The 20420-nt window shown below is 44.5% G+C and overlaps 2 protein-coding genes and 1 long non-coding RNA gene across 5 annotated transcripts in view; 1 reads left to right on the top strand and 2 right to left on the bottom strand.

The window, feature by feature from the left end:
* LOC142944860 (sterile alpha motif domain-containing protein 9-like) overlaps positions 1-500 on the bottom strand; it is a 28686-nt gene extending 28186 nt beyond the window's left edge. Inside the window, exon 1 of one of the 2 annotated variants that reach the window (XM_076086034.1) lies at positions 164-500. The gene's annotated coding sequence lies outside the window, so the exon portion shown is untranslated. The remainder of the gene's footprint in view (positions 1-163) is intronic. The other variant, XM_076086030.1, reaches the window with a different exon arrangement.
* Positions 501-1488: 988 nt separating this feature from the next.
* Positions 1489-18577, bottom strand: ern1 (endoplasmic reticulum to nucleus signaling 1). 2 transcript variants are annotated; one of them, XM_076086039.1, is made up of 22 exons: positions 18325-18577; positions 13290-13410; positions 11238-11271; positions 11013-11085; positions 10682-10754; positions 9524-9646; positions 8922-9023; positions 8574-8835; positions 8037-8115; positions 7582-7738; positions 6955-7070; positions 6651-6845; positions 6292-6556; positions 6105-6195; positions 5819-6008; positions 5365-5464; positions 5055-5254; positions 4654-4801; positions 4443-4570; positions 3884-4007; positions 2982-3049; positions 1489-2900 (listed from the first exon to the last, which is right to left on the bottom strand). In XM_076086039.1, the coding sequence occupies exons 1-22, from the start codon at positions 18403-18405 to the stop codon at positions 2265-2267; spliced, it is 3366 nt and encodes a 1121-aa protein (XP_075942154.1). In that variant the 5' UTR covers positions 18406-18577; the 3' UTR covers positions 1489-2264. The 2 variants fall into 2 exon arrangements, with proteins under 2 accessions (XP_075942154.1, XP_075942155.1); XM_076086040.1 differs by having other exon boundaries at positions 6651-6842.
* A 153-nt stretch (positions 18578-18730) lies between these two features.
* On the top strand, positions 18731-19697 carry LOC142944864 (uncharacterized). The gene is made up of 4 exons (XR_012952890.1): positions 18731-18952; positions 19038-19149; positions 19317-19360; positions 19528-19697. It is a non-coding gene; the product is annotated as an uncharacterized LOC142944864 (long non-coding RNA).
* The last annotated feature ends 723 nt before the right edge of the window (positions 19698-20420 follow it).

The following is a 20420-nucleotide window of genomic DNA, read 5'->3' as shown; positions in this document are numbered from 1 at the left end:
CAACATGTCGGGAGGAGATATGATTACTTTTCGTACGTCAGCGTTATGAGCATGTATGGATGTTATGTAATATGCCTTATATCCATGACTATGCAAAAAATAAAATAAAAAATTGAACACGAGCAACTAAATAAATAAACAGAAAGTCGAGCAGTGATCTTACCTTTGATAGATACCGACAGAAATCAGCCGTCGATCATTTTCTCTTCTGGATTTTGTTTTTCCACAGGTTGTTACAGACTTTAAGTCTAACGCGGGACTGCTGTAACTTCACTCGATCTCTCTCTTTTTCCACCGGGCGGCACCCACTGCGTCTGCGCAGAATAACGGGTTTCGTTTCCCTGTAAAACACATCAACACCCCACCCCGACTCTCCTCCGCTGGATACTTTACTGTCAGTCAAGATGAAACTGAGCCGGGCACAACCGAACATGTCTATAATATCATCAAACACCTTTTACCTTGCATTAGTGTTTATGTGCAGTTAAATCAAACTTATTCAAATAGTCTTGTGTAAACGTAGCAGTACAACCTTAATGTTAACAATACTTTATTTTAAAAGTCCTGCAATCAAAAGGAGAAGCAACACATGTACTTCTGCATTTCTGTAATATAGTTTAGAATACTTGGGACATAGGGCTACTGAAGTGAGGCAAATGAAGAAGAGGAACTCGTTTTTAAAATAACTACAAGCTATTTCTGTTCTGGTTTAAGCTCGCGCAGTATTTATTTGATAGAACAACTCTGGCCACAACAGATAAATGAGATTGTGAAGGTGGAATGAATTTACAAAAAAGTGTAGAATAATGGCAGGTATAAATGTGTCCAATATTTCAAAATTTGTAAAACAGCATTTAAATGTAAGATGAATTAAGTTCCACAGAAAGCCAGGGGACAGGGCCTAGAGAGGGTGACGGCTGTATTTACAGAGTCAATGTCCAAATGGGGAGAACAAAGGATCACCTGAGCTGCACCTTTTATCATCACATTATATAACTTTGTTGAGTCCCACCCCTGCATTTCCCTCTCCATTGTTAATGCGGGGGTGTGGAGTGGGTGTACCAGACAAAATATTTCACCTGGATTGAACACAGTATAAACCAGCCCCGACGGTTATGTCCTTGGGCGTTAAAAGTTTTAATTTAAAGGAAGAATTGTTCTACATACCATGTAGCTGGACCATCCCGTTTCCAGTCTTTGAGATGTATAGATATGGATCTCCGTGTGTGAGACGTCCTCAGTCCAGCCCTGTGATACTGTGTTGCTCCTTTTTTAGCTTCATTTGCTTACAGTAAAATGTCTGCTGTTGCTTGGAAATGCTACAAAACTGAGACAGAAGTGACATCGTAGCTAAACAATGTAGCGATAGCTTACCCAGACAATTCAGTGCAGTGGAGCACCTGTGAGGCACCGAATGTTGTTAAATATATATATTAATATTCCCCAATAGCCATCTTGACATACAAAAAGATCAATCAACAAGCAAAATCTTAGTATTAAAAAGAAAAATAGAATTTAATGTGCAAGTAATTAACTTCACTTTGACACCCTTGAAAAGTTATGTTTGCTAGTTCTGCAGCCTGACTTCTAAAACTCATATTTGATTGATTTGACTACATAATCACATGAGAATAAAATGACCGACTGTCTTCAGAAGCCGCCCTGAACACCCTTTGGAACAGTCCACTCTTACTGAGTCGGCACAATAGTCTTGATTGACAAAAGAGAAGCAGTTTAGCAGCATTAACTGGAATCAAGAACATTTAGCACAGTCGATTTTAAACATCTGTACCAATGCAGCACAGCGATATAAAAAATAATAAGAAAAAAAGGCACATTGGCCACATTAAATGATGCATCATCAATGATCCAATTTCTGAATCAGTCTATACAAAAATATACATACAGTATCTGTGCAGTGAACAGTTCACTCAGAAATACAACATTGCACTATAAAACCACCCAAAACAACATCCAGACACCCCCCCCCCCCCCCCCCCACAATAGAAGCCAGATGTTTTTGGGACAAAACACTTTTTTTTGGACATGCTGTAATAAAATAAAATATTCTCTTTGCTCAGTCCAGCTACAAGATAATTGTCCAACAGCACCCTGTTGGCTATCCGACTCCTTCAAGGCAGAGACCCGCGGACGGTTCTGTTTGGGAACGATTTTACTCGGGTGAGCAGAAGGCACTTAATTTAGGGTGCAGCTGCTGCGCCCAGCAGCGGATCCCAGGCACTGCAGGCCTGGTCCTCACCAGCTCACGGTGCAGCAAGCAACTCCCACTTGGTGTCCACTCCCGAAGGCGATGCTCCCAACTGTGCTTGGTCCACCCGACTCTGGTTCGGTTCATTATCCAGTGTAGGAGGACCTGGCGGCGGGGGCATCTCAGACTGACCGGATTCTCTTTGCCCGAGCGGATCTGAAGGCGGTTCTGAGGCCAATGTGGGGTTCAATGTTTGACCGTGCAAGTCGGTCTGTGCGGGCTCTGCTGGCTGCACCGTCTGAACTGGCAAATGTGGAGGTACAGGCTCATCTGGTGAAGTGGCGGCCGCTGATTCAGCAGGCGTTGTGTGAGGGACCGGCACCGGCTGCGAGGACTGTATGGGGTCCCCCGGTTGTGAGGAGGGGGACGGTGTGTGCGTTGGCAGGTGTTGAGTGCACGGCTCGTTTTGTCTGTGTGGCCCCAGGTGTGTGTACTGGGCCTGTGTTTTTGCGAGCTGCTCTGCAGTGGAGTAGTAAGGCAGGAATGGCCTCTCTGATGCACAGGTCCGCATGGCCAGGTATGTGTGCATTAGCAGGTGGGGGAAGCGGGAGGTGAAGTAGGAGACAAAGTCATCAGGGATGGAGCCCAGAGTCTCCTGCACCTCGGCAGGCAACTCTCGGTAATGATGTTTCTGTCGAAGGAAGGTCAAAGCGTTAAGTCCGACGGTAGAGACGGTTTCTTTTAAATACAAAGCATCAGAATGCATTGCTACCTTGTTTCTCATTGCACGCAGCAGGTCTCTGACTGAACCGCCCTTGTAGGAGCGAAATTTCCGCAGATCTGCCGAAGAAGAGAAAAACAAAACCCCATGAATCAACCACAGAATGAGCCGCTCATCATTATCCAACAAAGGAACAGTAAACCGGAAATCCTGAGAGGATACAGCTGCCTTTTTATGTCATCCCATTACTGAAGTGCCCAAACATGGAATGTTCAGTGCAACTCAGGAAATATCAGGACGGGTATAAGGTATATAATGTGTCACTGCAGTTATGGTTGACTGGTACATGTGATGAAAGCTACTTTGGCACAGTTGCTGATGCGACACACCTGCACTTCCTCTTTTCCTGTCAATAAGAAGAGCAGTGAGTGTTGGAGCACAAGGGTCGTTATGCAATCGTTATACATCCCTTATGGCTGATGAGGCTGGTGCATGCAGATTTCTGTTTCTGTGAGTACACAGAGTTTTATGCTTCTGGCCCCTAAAGTTTGACTTGAATGAGCTTTTTATGAAGGTATTTGTTTTGTAAATGTAGAAGATCAGTGTATACTTTTATACTATGCGGTTATAATATGTAGTATACCCACATAATGAGTTCACCTGGTCAATCCATAACTATATCAGTGGGAGTTGCTTTACTGGTCAATAAAACCAAACACAAAGTCCAAAGAGCACCAGGTAACGTTGAGATACTCAGCGGGTGATTATGCTGACAGGAAGGCTTACTTCCTTTACCACCCACTATAATATTATGTGGTGACAGGAAACAGCAAAGCAACTAGCTCTCAACTGAAGTACGACCAGAGTAGAGTTTGTGGAGTGCTACACTTTACTCTTTTACCACAGGGGGCACCAGGCGCGTATATTTGACTCGTGTAAAGCCAGTTCCATACCAGTCTGCAGTGGCACTGTGATATGCTCTCTCCAGTCACTCTTGACCACAGCCCTCCCTCCTCTCTCCAGCTGTCTCACGATTGGTCCGTCCAGCGGTTCCTTTTCTATTCTGTCGCTCACATCCTGCAAGCGACCACAAAACAACAGTCAGTAATATTAACTAATACGGCAGGCAGCCGTGGGCCCTGATCAGACAGAGTGTGTTTTAGCAGCCTGGGACAGTATTTGATATTGTTTTAAGGGGGAATGACCGAAATAAATCTATTATATGGCACATCAGTGAGGTTCTGAAGGTCAATATGTGATTGTAAGGACTTAGTTAACTGAAAAGGATAGTTTTCATCCATCCTACGAGCACGTGGACTCAAATCACATTAAAACAGCTGCATGTTTTCCCGCATTTATGAAGAAGTTTATTAATGATGAATCCACGCACAACATATATGAGGATTTCTACAACTTTGAAGATGCCCGATGTTCTAATAGCAAAGTACACACAGTAAACAGCCTACTACATGTGATCTATATACAATAAGCAGAGAACGGTAAACAGCTGACCTGAAAGAACTGCAGCTCCTTCTCCAGGCTCCAGAAGAAAGGTTGTTTGAGAACGCTCTCAGCCGAAGGCCTCCGATGGGGCTCCATGCTCAACATCTGCTCTATTAGAGCTCTGGCTACTATGTCCTCTGGAATAATGACACAAGGGTTTGATTACACTGAGCTTTCATTTAACCACCAACCACATTACTGTTATTACTATAGTACTCACCATGTTTGTCAGTTTGCAGATGGTCGAGGCTGTATGTGCCCAGTAGGATGTTTGCTTGCCGCTGCAGAGACTTGCCAAAGGGGTGGCTTCCCTCCGACACCACGTAGTAGAACACACAACCAGCGGAGAAGATATCAACAGCGCAGGTCTGCAGGAGACGAGAGAAGGAAAGGCTAGAGGTCACAATGTGGCATGTAGGGAAACACACATTCACCACCAACAATATCTGTAAGCAGTATCAAGTTATGTATACTTGTGTTGGTTTGTATTAGGTTCATTAATGCTCCTTTGGGTCTCACGTTCACCCTTTAGACAGTTTTTAGTGTTAGTGTGATTTCTGATAATCAACATTACTTCTAACCACCATGAGAGAGCTGCTGCTGCTTTTCTACCCGACTCACCGGGTTGTCTTTGCAGTCCTCACTGAGCACCTCAGGGGCGATCCAGCCCTCTGTGCCCGGCACCCCAGACCTTCGACTGAAACTGTGGCGGCCCACTGCCAGCTTCTTACACAAGCCGAAGTCTGAGATCATGGCCCGGACCCGACCATGGGCGTTGGGCATGGACACCAGGATGTTGTGGGGCTTCAGGTCTCTGTGGACTGAAGGGAAAGGTATGAAGGTGAGAGGGGGGGAAAAAACACACGCTGTCAGTTGCTTTAGTGGCGTAGATGTTGCTTGGTAATACAAAACAGGCTTTAATAATAGATACCTATGTTGAGAGAGTGCAGATGGGCCAGTCCTGACGTGGTCTGCTGGAGAAGCATAACTGGCTCCAGACCATGGCGGTCAAAATCCTTCCTCTGCACATACTAGAGAGAAGAAAGACCAGTCAGTGAGGTCCAATAATTATAACATGATGGCGTCATTTTAAAAGGCAACAAATACATTTTAGTGTTTCTTGTAGTTTTTGTGCTCTATGAATAATGACAGAGAACCCTGGCTAGTTCCTCCTCTCACTGCCAAACTTTATCATATCACTGACGCACAGTATTAATTGCATCCTAACGGCACAAAAAAGTAGTGCATTATTAAAGAAAATTAAGCTTAAACTGGACAGCTCTAAGCAAAATACTTGATACGTGTTGGTAAGGAACAGCACAAAGTTAACTCCACTTCTCCCAGAAAAAATAAGTGCTCAAGTGATCTATTAGGCCATTAATTACATCCTGAAGTGAGGCAGCACACAGCTCAATTGCGATGTACTGGAACTGGCGGTCTCTCTCCGTGCAGAAGTAGCGGATGACATTTGGGTGCTCGTCGGACTCCCTCAGCAGCTGCACTTCCCGGTCTGCAAAGCTGAAGCACTCTGGGAGAATTCTCTTAACTGCCACTGCACGGTTGTCAAACTGACCCCTTGTGGAGGAACGATGGAAATACAACGTTGTGATATTGAACAAATTAAACAAAAAGGTTATCGTGAAAAACTGTTGACTGGCTGTTCAGACTTACTTGTACACAATGGTGCCCTCAGCACCATGACCCAAGACCTCTTTGGGGCGGAAAGTTATGTTGCCCACTCTGACAATATTACAGTCCTCCTCTGAAAAGACAAACGCATAATTTCAGACAATGAAAACTGGGTTAAATTAAGTACAAACAAACAGTGTGCATTCAATCCTACTTCCTCAATCTTTACCTCCATCTTCGTGCTCATTGGCTGAGCTCCCCAGCTCAGACACAGACAGGTTGGAGTGGTTGGAGGCGCGGGGGGTGACGTTGGGGCTGCTGTGGTCCGAGCATTCGGAGCGAGCGTGGGCCACCTCCAGATAGTCGCTGTCTGGGGCCAAGCCCAGGGCCACGTCTGCAGCGGAGAACGGCTGCTGTCTCTGGAGCAGCTCCAACTTCTCCTCCATCTGTCTCTGGAACTCCTGGTGCTGCAGCTGCTGCTGCTTGTGAACACTCTGTGGTGAGAGAGGAGACTGATGTCTGAGGCTCTAAGGAAAGCAAACGTGCATTCAGCACTTACGGTCCACTAGGTGGTGCTGTTTGACTTACTTTGGGGTAGGTAATCACAAAGGCCACCCAGCCAGCCAGGAGGAAAGTGGAGAAGATGATGGTGGCCATGTCTTTGAGCATGGAGTCCACCGGGGCCTCTGGGCGCGCAGTGCGACCACTGGTCCCAGGTTCTTGGATAGATGTTTCAGGCAGAGGAGAAGGGGGCCCGTCATCCATACCACTATCATTCACCTTCTAGAGGAGGGTGGGAGGTGAGGACAGAGAGGAACAGAGTGAGGAAATCTGCACAGATGTTTCGATACCAGAAAGATCTTCCAAACTAAATATGTCATGGGTCACACACTTCCTCAACTTTCTTGTCAGTCGTAGGTGGGATGACGTTGCCTTGATTGCGAGGGAAGCTGTCTGGAAACTTCTCGAGGATCTTGTTGTGAGCTTCAGGAGGCGTCTCATGATGACCTGAAATACAAGAGTGGGCTTTTTAAATCATCATCATCATCATCATCATCATCATCAAAATCATGGCCATTCACCAAAACCAAACACTGATTTCAGTTATGGTGCTAATTGTATTAGTATAAGTATTAGTATAGGTAAGAAAACACAATATGTTATTCATTTTATCATCCAGCAGAGGGCGGTCTAAGTGCAACAGTCACTCAAAGCTCAGTGAACCATTCAAGGCCTTGAACTTCAAAATGTGGTGAACAGTAGTGAGAGTGAAACCTTTCATCATACAGCAGGGTTCATCCGCATCGTTAACCAACACATTTTCATGACCGTACAAACCGAGCTACAGTAACAACCACTTTATGGAGGTCTTTCCTGATGTCAAACCCTCGACCGTGAATTGTTAGCGGAACTAAGATTTCTTTCTTTTTTTTAGGAGGTGGCGCTGAAAGACTCTCACATTACCCCGAGCGGGTCCAGACGAACATATTCCTGTGTGATTTGTGCACTGACGTAGTACCTATGAGGAGCAGGTAGTTCCTCATGAAGTTGATGCGGTTTCGCTCCCGGAGCGCAGCGTTGAACTTGACGCTGGTGCTGGGTGTGATGACGCACTCCTTGTCGTCTGTCTCCTGGCTGTCAGGACCCTCCAGCATGGGGAAGGTGCTGCCGCGAGGCTACACACACACACACACACACACACACACGCACACACACACACACACACAAAACATTTGAAGGATTCAGAGAAACGTCCCATCAAAGACCTCACATGATTACATAAGAAAAGCAGTGGGACTTTAAGACACAACTTGCATACCTGGAAAACCAAAAGTTAAGACCGACTATGAAAACTATATAACTGCTTGGATATTTTAATGGTAACTTTACATATTCCATGTCCATGTCTTGCTGATAAGGATTGTGTTTTGCCTAAATGAAGAGATATATACAACACACGTAACGGTCACTCACCACAACAGTGACTCCATCGTGCACCAGGGAAGAAGAGGCATATAGACTGGTGGAGTATTTACCCACATACAAAGTGGCCCTGGAGAAGGAGAAGGAGCTCAGTCAAACCATATACTGTACTTATTTCATGCTAAATAGAGAGAATAGGATCTTGGGGAAGACATCTGGAGTGTATTTACAGGTTCAAAGTGGAGAAGAGTTCTCCATCATCTCCCTAAACAGGCGAAACTTTCACAGCGTCTTAACCACTGAAAGCCCCGTTTGTCCTTTCCAGCTGAAGCAGGTGTGAACACAATATATCAAAATAAAACAGTGCTGCAGTGTGAAACCACAGCTATAACCAGGCCCAGCAGCACATATGACATTTTTAGACATCCCAACATTAAGCAATTGCACATCTTACAAAAGAACGTCTTGATTTCTAGCCCTTCATTAAGTTAGGTCCCTATGACTGACGGACGCTTTAAAACAGAGGAAGACATCTATTCTTTTAAAAGTAGTAACAATCGCAGGAATGGTTACTTTCAGTCCGCTTACATGAACTTGTTCTTGGGCTTATTCTCTTTGGGGAACGGGTATTTCCACTGAGTGATGCGGCCAACCTCTCCAGACATGAAAGTGAGGTAACGCAGGGTTTCCACGGCCACATTGGTGTGGGGAACTTTGCGGAGACCCTCGCGCTGCCAGATATACATGGCCACCACCGGAGAGTTGTAGTTCTGCACCCACTGGACGTCTCCCGATTCGCTGTCCACGGTCACCACGAGGCCGTCACCGTTGGACACAAAATGAGCCACCTCTGTGGGGAAGCACAGAGCGGACAAGTGATTAGCCCCGTCTGCCACAAACTAAACAAAAAGGAGCCAGCGTGTCCGAGAGTCTTACTGTATTTGGTTTCATCATCAGGAAGGGTGGAGGCGTAGTCGGAATAGGTGGCATTCCAGCGCAACTCTCTGCTCTTGGTGTCATACATGGTGATGGTGTACTCTAACAAGGAAGTGAACAACAAGAGCTTATTCACAAAAGGGAAAAAACACATTGTGTTGCTTTGCTTATGTCGCACGCACGCACGCACGCACCTTTGAGTATCAATTCCTGGGTGTAAATGCAAAATAGTGTTGAATTTCCTTTGCATCAAAAAATTGATATTGTAGAGACACGGTGAAACAAAATCCTGCGGATGCGTTGTTTAGTGACTTGACACCAAGTTGAGGATGGATTTATAGGATTAAGTATTCAATTTGCAGGGTTCAGGTGCTCTAGGCTCTCGTCTACAATTACCATATCAGGGATAGGGGGGGGGGGGGGAATAGCAGCAGAGATGGTAAATAAGGGTTTGCCGACAGTTTGAGATCAGAGCACGCAAACAAAATAGACCCGTTGATGAGCCAGTTTAAAAACAACAACTAAATGGGATGGGCTGCAAAGATAATCCGACTAAGACGAGGCTCGCCAATTTAGGGGAAAACAAATAGCTGAACTCTTACCTGTGCGTCCCAGGTAGAGAAGAGATGAAGACGGACACAGCATCTCAGCAAAGGAGGAAGTCAGAGTCTGCTGCTTCTCTCCAGTCAACAGGTCCACCACATACCACAGGTCCTGCTTCTTACCTGCACACGAGCACACACACACACACACACACACACTGATTACAGCATTCAGATTGCATTTCATATTTACTTAAATAGTATGTTCTGTAGTTGATTTACTAAAGACTGTCATTCTGTCTATAAAGTGTAATTTTATTACTCCTACTTTTGTCTGCGCTTTAATGTGACACATATTGTCTGTCCACCCTGAGGAGGGCTGATCTTCCTGAGGTTTCTCTCCATTTTGCTTTTAAAATGGCTTTTTGTCCAAATCAAGGGTCCGATTATAAAATAATCAAAACACCGTGAGTCATATTTGTGATGTTTGCTTCTCTAAGGAAAACTGAATTGATCATGTGCAGGAAATTGCCAAATTGACCAAATAGTGAACCCGTGAAAGTCAAGCCAAGCAGAATAACAAGCAGCCATTTAACCTTCCCAGTGACGGGTGTCACAATCATTAAAGGACCAACCCATCATGGCCTCTTTGTACCGGCACCTCACCCTTTTGTCAATGCAGGAAGTGATATTAATAACTTAATCATTGTTATAGAGGAATGCAAACATCCAACAGACGGAGGATGGTTTACACTGATAGTTCCTACAAACTCTACTGAGCAAAAATCTCATTCATCTGTACATGTATGAAATTTAAAGAGTGAGAATTTGAGGCCGAGACCTTTGCATCTCTAATATTCTTTGTTCCAGCAGCAGCAGCAGCTTCAGTTGAATGCAAACAAAAGCTTCACTGATGAGAGAGAATGTCTGTAGAGAATCATCTGTGTGCCAAATGTCACCCGCTTCCCTTTGAACAATGACACAGTCACTACGGCAGATTAGCACCTTCCCTCTGTTAGCCGTTGTAAATTCAAACGAGCACAAGCTGCGAACTCTGGTTGAGTGGAACCGAAAGGTGCTGGAAGATATCCAGATTAAAAACCCGCTCATTTAGGGGAGGGGGACACAGACTGCACACGGTTATGAATAACAAGACCACAGCACAATGTGTTGAATCAAAAGACACAATATCATTTATTTTTTTTGAATTAGCCTTACCCATGTAAAGGACACCATCAGAGCTGCGGCAGGGAGACGCTTGGACCAACTCGGGGATAGTGAACGGTAATTTCTGTTTGATCAAAATGCACATTAGTCAGCAATAACATGCGTGTCCTGTGACATGAGACACCATTCATGCACCACCACAGTTGGAACTTCAGAATGAGGGCGCATTGCACACACACACACACACACACACACACACACACACACACACACACACACACGGTGAGAGGACATGCTTTTCTGTAAAATAGGGAACTGAACAGTGCGTTTCTCACAAGAGAAGGGAGCTTATAGTTTGTGATAATAAAGTGTTTCCTCTTACTGTGAGGCCTTCCTTGTTCTTTCCTCCCAGAGAGTACAGGCTGCCATCGTTGGGGTCCGGCAGAAAGGCTGGTCTGGAGGAAAGATTGAAGGAGATGCATCACATCTCCAGAGCAGTAAAGGGAGCGACCTGATAAAAAAAGCTCAACGTGTCCCCCATAATAATTTGCATTCATCATCTTTTGTTACAGACGGGTGCAGTACACAAACTGCTAAAGATACATACTCGGCCACATGTGTGGGGACCTGAAGAACTGGATCTGTGAGGAGAGAGAAGGAGACAAGTCAGGACTGACAGGAATATCAAGCAACAACAGAGGCGGTGGCTGGACACAAATTGTCCTAAGACGGATTGGCCTCGGGAACACATGAAGAGGAAACTGGCATGTCTGCCAACAGCTTTCTGCATGAAGTTAAGCGTGGAAACCCCCCCAAAAAAAAAGATTATTTAATGAGCTCATATTAGATCATATCCTCTAAAAAGGTTCTAGAACATATTAACCCGTCTCTACCAAATATCTAACGGACTGATTAAAGTAGCAGGTTACTCAAGGAAGCAGATTTTACTCTTAAGGCCTTTTCACCACAACGGCAAACTTTATTACTCCTTTCTACCTCGACTAAAGTAGTAAAAACTCTGACTGTATTTAAATACTGGAAATAAATGGGTAAAAATGATGCGTTCTCCTCCCTGAAACGCCTCCCAGGGACGGGTGCTTAAAAAAGGACCACGTCATGTTTAAGCCCATTTAGATTCATTTCATACATTTTACATTAGTGCCTAACATTCAAGTATCCAATAATGTGTCCAACCTTCTGGGCAGCTATTAGCCGATATAGTATATTTATATAATAGATGATTACAAACTAATTAAATATATCTATTTAAAAACATGGTCAGCAATAATGTAGATGGTTAAAACGGTACAATAGTGCGAGGCCCTAAACTCCATTGTTACTAGACAAACACACACCTCCCTCCAGTGTGAACATACAGGGCGTAGACCAGATGGTGCTGATCTCTGCAGAGGTGCCTGAAGGGGTCAACAGTAGCAGGGGGGGGGTGGGGGGGGGCTACCTGAAGGTGGTCGTTGACTCTTGTGCTCAAGTTTTTGTTTTGTGCGATTGCAGAAGGTGGTGAGAAAGACACGGTTTTCATGGAAGTGAGCAAACCTTCGTCGGCTGATATACAAACGCATGTTTGCGAGGCTGAACGAGGGGGGGGGGGCTGAGCAAACAGTGAGAGGACGTGCACGTGTGCTGAGGTGAACCGCCTGCTTCTCCCTCATTCTGTGGGTGCACCGCCGCCCTGACTGGAGCACAACAACAGGTGTGTGCTGAGCCCGGTACAGGACTGGTCCAATTTATATTCAATAGCTCTCCCAGGCACAGATGGTGCGGAGGAAGCAGCCACTGCCTCTGATTATTAATGACTTGGGACGTCACCAGGACATGTGGGTTCAAACAACAGCAGTTTTAATACCACATAAAATCTCGTGTCTGTGAAAGTCTTAAATTATCTCTTATTCTAAGAAAGATAAACTACTCGAAACAGCAAGTTTTCCAGTAACCCTTCAGTGCATCTAGTGTCAGTGTATAGTGGCTGCATTAACATGGTAACCATAGTGCATGCTGCAGGTGACTCTACAGCAGAGTGGCTTACCCTTACCCACTCCGACCTTGATTAGAGGCTATTTCTGCCCCTCTCTGTTAATTATTAGCCAGTTTCCATGCCTAACAGAACATCCAGCAGCATTTAACCCAAGAAAACATTTCAAAAAAGTCAACAATACAAATGAAAGAAGCCCGATTAGTGTTTCTTCACCAAATTAATTAAGTATTATTTTAGATCTACAGGCCTGTTTTACTCCCACAGAGTATTAATGATTCGAGTTAAATTATTTTTTTACAATTAGTAGTAATGCATTCAAATATTTGGGTTAGAATTCTGCTGCCGATTCCCCTTTTTGTTCACATTAAGATCACAAAGAATACTTTTAAATTAAATCAATAGACCAAATAAGATAACAATAAAAAAAAACAAGTGGCACAGCCTTGATGTGGCATCACATGTGGCCCTCACTTACTTCAATTATTTAATAAAATATATTAAAAGTCACCATCGCTTCATTGTGGTTCAAAAAGCAGCAAAGAGATCTCATTGTTGTCTCTGCGGCAACACAACAAGAGCACTTTTGCTAAAGTAGCCTGAATAATACTGCGTCTGGAGAGAGAGAGACGCATACGAGGAAAAGTTACTCCCGTCCTCTCGTCTTACCTTCCTTCAGAGTCCATTTGATGGAGCCGGATTTCTTGCTGACAGCGTGCAGGTTTCCGTCCAGCGTGGACACAAAGAGCAGGCTTTCAGGGAGGGAAACTGTGCTGGCGCTGCAGAACCCCTACAGAAACCCAAAACACAACAGAAAATCAAGGCCACGTCCTAAACAAAAACACATCTCTGTTCATTTATAATGCAAACGAATCAAAGTGATAACGTATCAAACGCAGACATTATCAGGCGGCCGTGTTTGAACATGCGTGCTCCCACTTTAAGCCCACGGCTGAGGTGGAAACGGGTGCCTCTGCATTGAGGTTGTGAATAATGACTTCAGCCACTAATCACTCATTACTTATCCTCTCTCACACACACACACACACACACACACACCTGGACCAAACATAAGTGTTTCAATTACAGCATGTGAAATGTGGCAGACGTTACAGCCCGGGGCCTTGTTTTCACCATCGCCCCGGTACAGTCAGCGTTGTGCTGGAGGTGGTTGGGGTGTTGGGTTGCCCCGTGGCAGCTTGGTCTGCTCGACAAATCAATGAACTTCAAATAAATACAGCACAATGACGGCTGAAGAGCAAACCAGGAGGGCGCCGACTAGAGAGGTAACAGAGGGCACGCTGCCAAGGGTTCAAAGTAACAGCCGGAGCAACGCGGAGCAAGGTAAACAAACTGGGCGTGAGCACGTGTGCACGTTCTCAACTTCAGCATTACACTCGTGCTCCCACCCAGCATGCCTTATAAGGTTGACTGGGCTTCTTTTAAAAAAAAAAACAGATTTCACAATTAACTGAGTGAAGAGCGTGTTTCAACTTCTCCCTGCACAGATGAACAGTGGGCTGACGGGCCATACGGGAAGTCTTCTTACCAGAATCTTTTACTCCCACTCAGAAGTATGGGGCGACGTGAACAGACGTGGGAACACTTGGATTGGTTCGCCACACGATGAAAAGTACACACGGTGACAAAAAGGGGGCAATACGATGACAAAGAGAAAACAAAACAAAAAAAGATGCAGAACATCCGGTGGAAACAATCGAACCAATAAAGCAGCAGCGGAGCGACGCGGCCTCATGACTCGGCTGATGCCAGAATTAACCGCACTGTGGGTGATGTGTGCGCCGCTCACCCACTATGGAATTCTAAAAACGCCGCTCTTGATAACCACGCCATGGGCTGCTTTTGGCAGCAACGTGAAGGAAGAGGTCCAGTGGGGGGGGGGGGGGGTTTGAGCCTGCCAAACCAGAGGAGCCTGTATGACCTCACCCTGACCAGTCTCTGTACACATGAGCTTTCTCAACTGAACGAGGCAAACTGTATTAATTGATTTCTTACCGACTTGTTATAGGACAAAGTTCATCAGCACTTCTCAGTCCAGGTCAGACTTGGGAATGCCACTTAATCTGCCACCTTTAAAAAGCAGGAGTCTTGGAAAAGCTGAGCAGACAAACCTCATTCTTCTACTGAACCACAGGAGCATTGATCAACATCGCCGACTAATCCCCTTGAACAGCTCCCTGGGGGCAGTGCAAAGAGCAGATTATCAATTAGATCATGTTATGTGGGGGGTTGAAGTGCTTTGAAAATTGGACAGAAGCAAACCACACCAACAGGTTGTTTCTTTTGTTCGCAGCTTCTATTTCCTTGCCCAGTGCACGACAATGGCTTTCTCCCTGTGCATGCTTCAGCTTCTTCTTCAGTCATAACGGCCCAAAACAGAAACCATGGCCAACACAACACAATAAACTGAAAGTGCTGCACTCTCTACGGAAGGAAACTGGGTCCTCCTCCACATTTGCCTCCCGGTCGCCGGCTGTAGTCTCACATCCTTTAACAAGCATTTGTGTCAATATAGTGCACCTGTGACTGTTCCCACTGGACTGCTGCAAACTCTCGCTCTCGAGCAACACACACACACACACACACACACACACACACACACACACACACACACACACACACACACACACACACACACACACACACACACACACACACACACACACACACACACACACACACACACACACACACACACACACACACACACACACACACACACACACACACAGAATCATAACCAACTTGTTTTTGGGCCCCCCCAGTGATCTCCATCAGGGTTCTCGGTTTCGCAAGCAAATAACATCTTAACATCTGTTCGCCTCCTCGTTTTGGACGGACACCGATATTCAGCAACTGTTGAATATTCTTCAGATTTAGGCTTCGTGGACATCAGGTTTACAGCGCGAGTTATAAAGCTTAAAGAAATGAGTCTTTCTCTCTCATTTCCTCACAGAAATGTTAAAGTTGTTGCGCAAGCGAGTTACATAATACTACAGAACCGGGAAGAAACCAACGTCTTGGCAGGTTGTGATGTCTTCACTTTCTCCTCTTCAATGAAGAGGCATAACTTAACGACTACACATGATATCACTGGTAGCAGACTGGATGTCACTGTGCTTCACAGACCAAACTGGCAGCTTTCCCACAAGCCATTTAGTAGTACAACCTGCACGATGACCCCTTTATAGGATACTCTCATCTCTTCAAGATGGTGAAGTGTTACATCGCCAACCAATAGTTTGAGAAGAAAGAGAATTGCTCGGGTAAAGACAAAGAGTCAGACAGACAGAGGTCTCTTTCTATAGGAGAAAGACTGGACGCATGGAGGAGACACACAGAGGGAGGGGACGACTCAAGTATGTACAGCATCCAGTGTCCTCCTATCACAGCTGCCCTACATCCTGAAAGAAAAGAGGCTTCCCGAGTGTCACTTTTCGCATGCATCAACATCGTATGACAGCGTAACATTTTCAGACAGTGACTCTGGGCGGCTGCTTACAGCACGGCCCACTCTTTAAAGGTTTGTGACTGCCACAAACAAGCGACAGGCGACAAAATAATGGTGGGGCTCCACAAGCAACAATTGTGTGGCTGAACAAAGATGTTCTTTTGTCCTCTGACTCAGGCTTTTATGTGCTCATTTAAAAGATGCATGCAGGAGAAAAGAGGCTGAAACACCAGAGAATGTCATGAGTCAGTTTTCAAATTAAAAGGAAATCAATTGGTTATTAATATCTGACATTCAAATGAGTCCATCGAGTGATCATATGGGCCCTAAAATGCTTCACTACAGGTTGTCTTTGAGAGACAAAAACTCAGATTTGTAGGTAAGACTATTACTAAAAAAGACGTCTTCTAGTCTGAGCTCTCCATTAATTAGGACTAAACTACACGTCACCGTTTTTCTGCTGAAAAGTGGAACACTCCCACCACAAGCGTGTCTGCAGCAATGAGCAGTCTGTTTGCAGCTTGCTCGGGTGCAGACGAAAACCAACACAGGAACCAAGAAATCCTTATCTCTCACCTTGAACTCGTCATGGGAGGTGTTGTGCAAAAAAAAACACGCAAGTGATCAGAAATAGGAGTCAATTAAGAAACGTCCATAAAAGTATGAGGTTCAGCTTTCCCTTCGGGGCTGTATGAAGATGACACAGGCGAGGAGATTAAGCCGCGGGGAGATGACATTTAAGAATATAGTGGAGATGACTTTTTAAAGCAACCGTCTTTGTCAACACAGTGTATCAGCTGCTCTCTGCGTGGTGTCGCTGCAGTGGGGACGGATGTCACGTGTTCAGGCACACTCAATCTACAGATGTGATAACATTGTAGAAGATCACAACCTATTCCATGAGCATAATGTGAGAAGAAGCACTAAAAATAAACTTGACTTGAGTAATAACTGCAGAAACTTTGAGCTAGATTTTAGTCACAAACACCCCTCCTTTCATTCGTATCTCTCGCCATCACACACACACACACACACAGATAGATAGATAGCCATCATCCTTTGTCACCCTTACTACACAACCAGACTCCCTACCAGGCTAAGAAGAACCCGAGACATGATTATACGGCTTCTTTAATCTGCTTCTTAGTCAAAGTGGTTTACTAGTTTGGTAGCTAGGGTCTCTGCCTGGAGACCTTAAAGGGATCCGGTTCAGTTTAGTTAGCTGGCTCTCATTTGTGCCCGCTACTAATACTACGGATCCCGTTTACAAATTCCTTCGGTAAGAACTAAACTCACTGCATCGGTCCCGCTAGCTTCAGAGATCCAATGAACTGAAGGGGAAGGCTGCCTTCAAACGGTACCTCAGCACATAAGACATGTGTTTTTCTTGCATTAAGCTTCTATTTTTACTTTTTGATCTAAACGCGTCTTCTGTTTGGAGTGGCTATGTCAAGTATTTACGTCTACAGACATCTATTGGCGAGGTCCAATGTCAAAGACCCCAATCAGCTCATCTGTATGACCCAAAATACTGACTGATGCGTTGTAAGGTCGCTGCTGATGTGCAAGCAAAGGACTTGTGTTCAATCTTGTGAAAAGATAAGAAGAGTAAACATGCAAGTAGTAGAAATAATAGCAAGCCTTAACCACATCGACACACTGACTGTGGTGTACGTTTCAACAGAAGTCTTTTTGTTAAATTGAATGGTTTGCTAATGTGATTCTGAGATACTTGAGGAGAGTTGGTGGCATGCAAATAATTAAGGTTGGGGAGAGTTTAGCTTTAAAGCAATACAAACACACGTGTAGACACAGCAAAGTCTCATTGTACACTAATAGAGAGATCTCTGGAAGTTTCTCTGACAGCAGATGGAGATCTGATGTTCATGCTCATGAAAGGTTTCCTTGATTTGTGACACTGGAATAATCAATTAGAGATGGTCTGACGTTCATGATGTAATGGTGGTTAAGTCAATTTTAGGCTTCCACAAATACATTATTTTTTAAATAGTGCTTTTAGCCAGCAAGCTATCGTTGAAGTTAGCTTCCTTGCATCTTATCAAGACACCACGCAGCACAGAGACATGATTAAAAAGGTTCACAGAATGACATATTTAAGTCAGAATAAGTCAAAACAATCCGCCTGAAGTTGAGTGAAAAGTGTAGTTTAACGAGCAACTCCGAGCTAATGTCATCTAACTTAAGCTAGCTTATCCAGTTAGCCTCTCCTACCTTTTGTGGGAGACCGGCGCAGCAAAGCAACGAAAACAAAAAGCTCCACAACAGGGCCCGACTGCTCACGGTCCAGTCCATGTTGTCTGGTCTCACACCGGGACAGACAGCTGGTCCTCACGGCCGTTGACTACATAGAAAAACTGTTTTTTTTGGGGGGGGGGCGGGGGGGGGGGCTCACAACCAGACACGTTACGAAATTGTGTTTAAATCAGCGCTGTAACGGTGGAGCCAGCAGAGCGGCGGAACACAACGCTGGATCCGCTTCTTCCTGAAGTGAGAAGCGCGGGGGCTGGACTTTGGGATAGATATCCACGCGAGTGGAGGAGGGGAGACGAGGAGTCGGCGTGAGCCAATCAGAACAGACCTACAGACCCGGATGTGATATAAAGTAGATCCGGGGGGGGACATTTTCTGCAGAGAACCACTCCTCTGAGAGCATGCTGGCGCCAGTCCGACCGGACACATTTGCATCTAACATGGACAGGAAAAGCTTATCAACGTTTATATTTTTGAGTTGTTATAATGATACTTGACGGAAGTCTGCAGGAAAGAAATGACTCCCAATTTGATCGCGTCATGGTGCATTTTTGGAGCGGTGACTAGGCCTCATCTGCGTGGAAATATGGTAAAATGTTATTTTCTACAATGTTAAAATGGCAAATATAACTAAATATGTATATATTAGTTACAGTGTGCTGTTCCGTCATCAGGACCGGTGGTGAACTTGGATCCATGCGTTGGTTTTGAGGTGATTGGACATCCACACGTGGCCGGAGGAGGGTGGCGTGCTTTCAGACGGAGGCCCTTCATGACTCTATGACGGTGAGTGTTTCTGTGATTTAGTTTATTTGTTTTCATGAATGATGATTTAAGTGCGTTAGACTTATGTGAAGATGAAGTCAATATACTCTATCTGACATGACCCACAAACACCAGTCGTGTGTGTATTTTTCAAAAATCATGTTCACCGAGATGTTTTATATTCACAGGAAAATGGGGTTTGGTGTGGATGAATCCCTGCAGTAGCAACATGGTAAGTACCTTGAGTCATCAGAAAGTGGATTGTAACTGTTATGAATGATGATCCTCATGCGTTAGACTTCTGATTTAATGACGACAATATAAATCTGACATAACCCACAAAGTTTTTAATGGATGGTATTTTAATAACGGCTCACTAAAAGCTGTTTTCTTCTGCAGCTATCTGACCCTCAAGAAGTGGACAAGCTTCTGTAAACTACAAGGTGACACCAGGACTCAAAAATGAACATGCTTTTTGGGTTGTTTTTTTTTAAACCGTGAGACTTAAAAACATGTTTAACTGCTGGAGCACAATTTCCCGTTTTGAATAAAACATTTGTCAAAAAGCACAGTCTTGTCATTTGTTTCATTTCATATGTTGTAAATTGATTTTAGGCACTACCTTCAACCCGAGTGGCCTCTTCCTTGGCCATTCACACGGGTGAAGAGCAGTGCTAGAGCATATATGTCCTGTTATAACTGGGGTTTCTTGGCAATTTTCCCAGGTCTCTCTTTTAACGCAGGACACAGACTCTTCAGAGAGAGCTTTTAAGTGCAAAAAATGCATAGATATTGAAATAAGAAAGTTGAAGGATTATTATTATTTTTTTATTTTTTTATAAATAAATGTGCAGCTGACAAGTTGTTAGTCCCTGTTGACTTGCATTATAACTGTATATGATATATAGCCTGATGGGATAAGGGGGTTTTAATAACTGCATGTAAGAGTCTGACAAATCTAGCTATTTATTGGCCAATATTTAACAAGGGGCTGCAACAATAAGTACATTTATATTTAGCTCGCAACTATTTTGATAAATTTAGAATTTGTCTAAGCTTCTCTAATGTGATAAATTGCTGCTTCTGTTGTCGTAATTTGATAAAAAGTTAAACCATGTAGATTTTTGCACCAATAAAATGATTTGATTAAAAAATAAATCGCCAGAATGACTGGTGATGGGAATGCTCATTGCAGGTCTAAACATAAACCCAATATATAAAGTAAAGCACTCTGATAAACACATGGATGCCTTCTGAGAATGTCCCTTATGTCACAAGCACAAAGCCACACA

This window comes from Anarhichas minor, unplaced genomic scaffold (genome assembly GCF_050575085.1).
Source record: "Anarhichas minor isolate MPS153535 unplaced genomic scaffold, ASM5057508v1 ptg000007l, whole genome shotgun sequence".
NCBI classification, from domain to species: Eukaryota; Metazoa; Chordata; class Actinopteri; order Perciformes; family Anarhichadidae; genus Anarhichas; species Anarhichas minor.
The sequence above is the reverse complement of the archived record's forward strand: the minus strand, read 5'-3'. Positions and strand labels throughout refer to the sequence as shown.

Bases quoted from the DNA above. Each gene is read 5' to 3' on its own strand.
- ern1 (XM_076086039.1), bottom strand. From the start codon at position 18,405: ATGGACTGGACCGTGAGCAGTCGGGCCCTGTTGTGGAGCTTTTTGTTT. The intron at 9,024-9,523 runs GTAAGAGTTCAG...CTTCCTTGTTAG, and splicing joins TCTCTACCTGGGACGCACAG to AGTACACCATCACCATGTAT. The intron at 6,557-6,650 runs GTAAGTCAAACA...CTCTCACCACAG, and splicing joins TTGTGATTACCTACCCCAAA to AGTGTTCACAAGCAGCAGCA.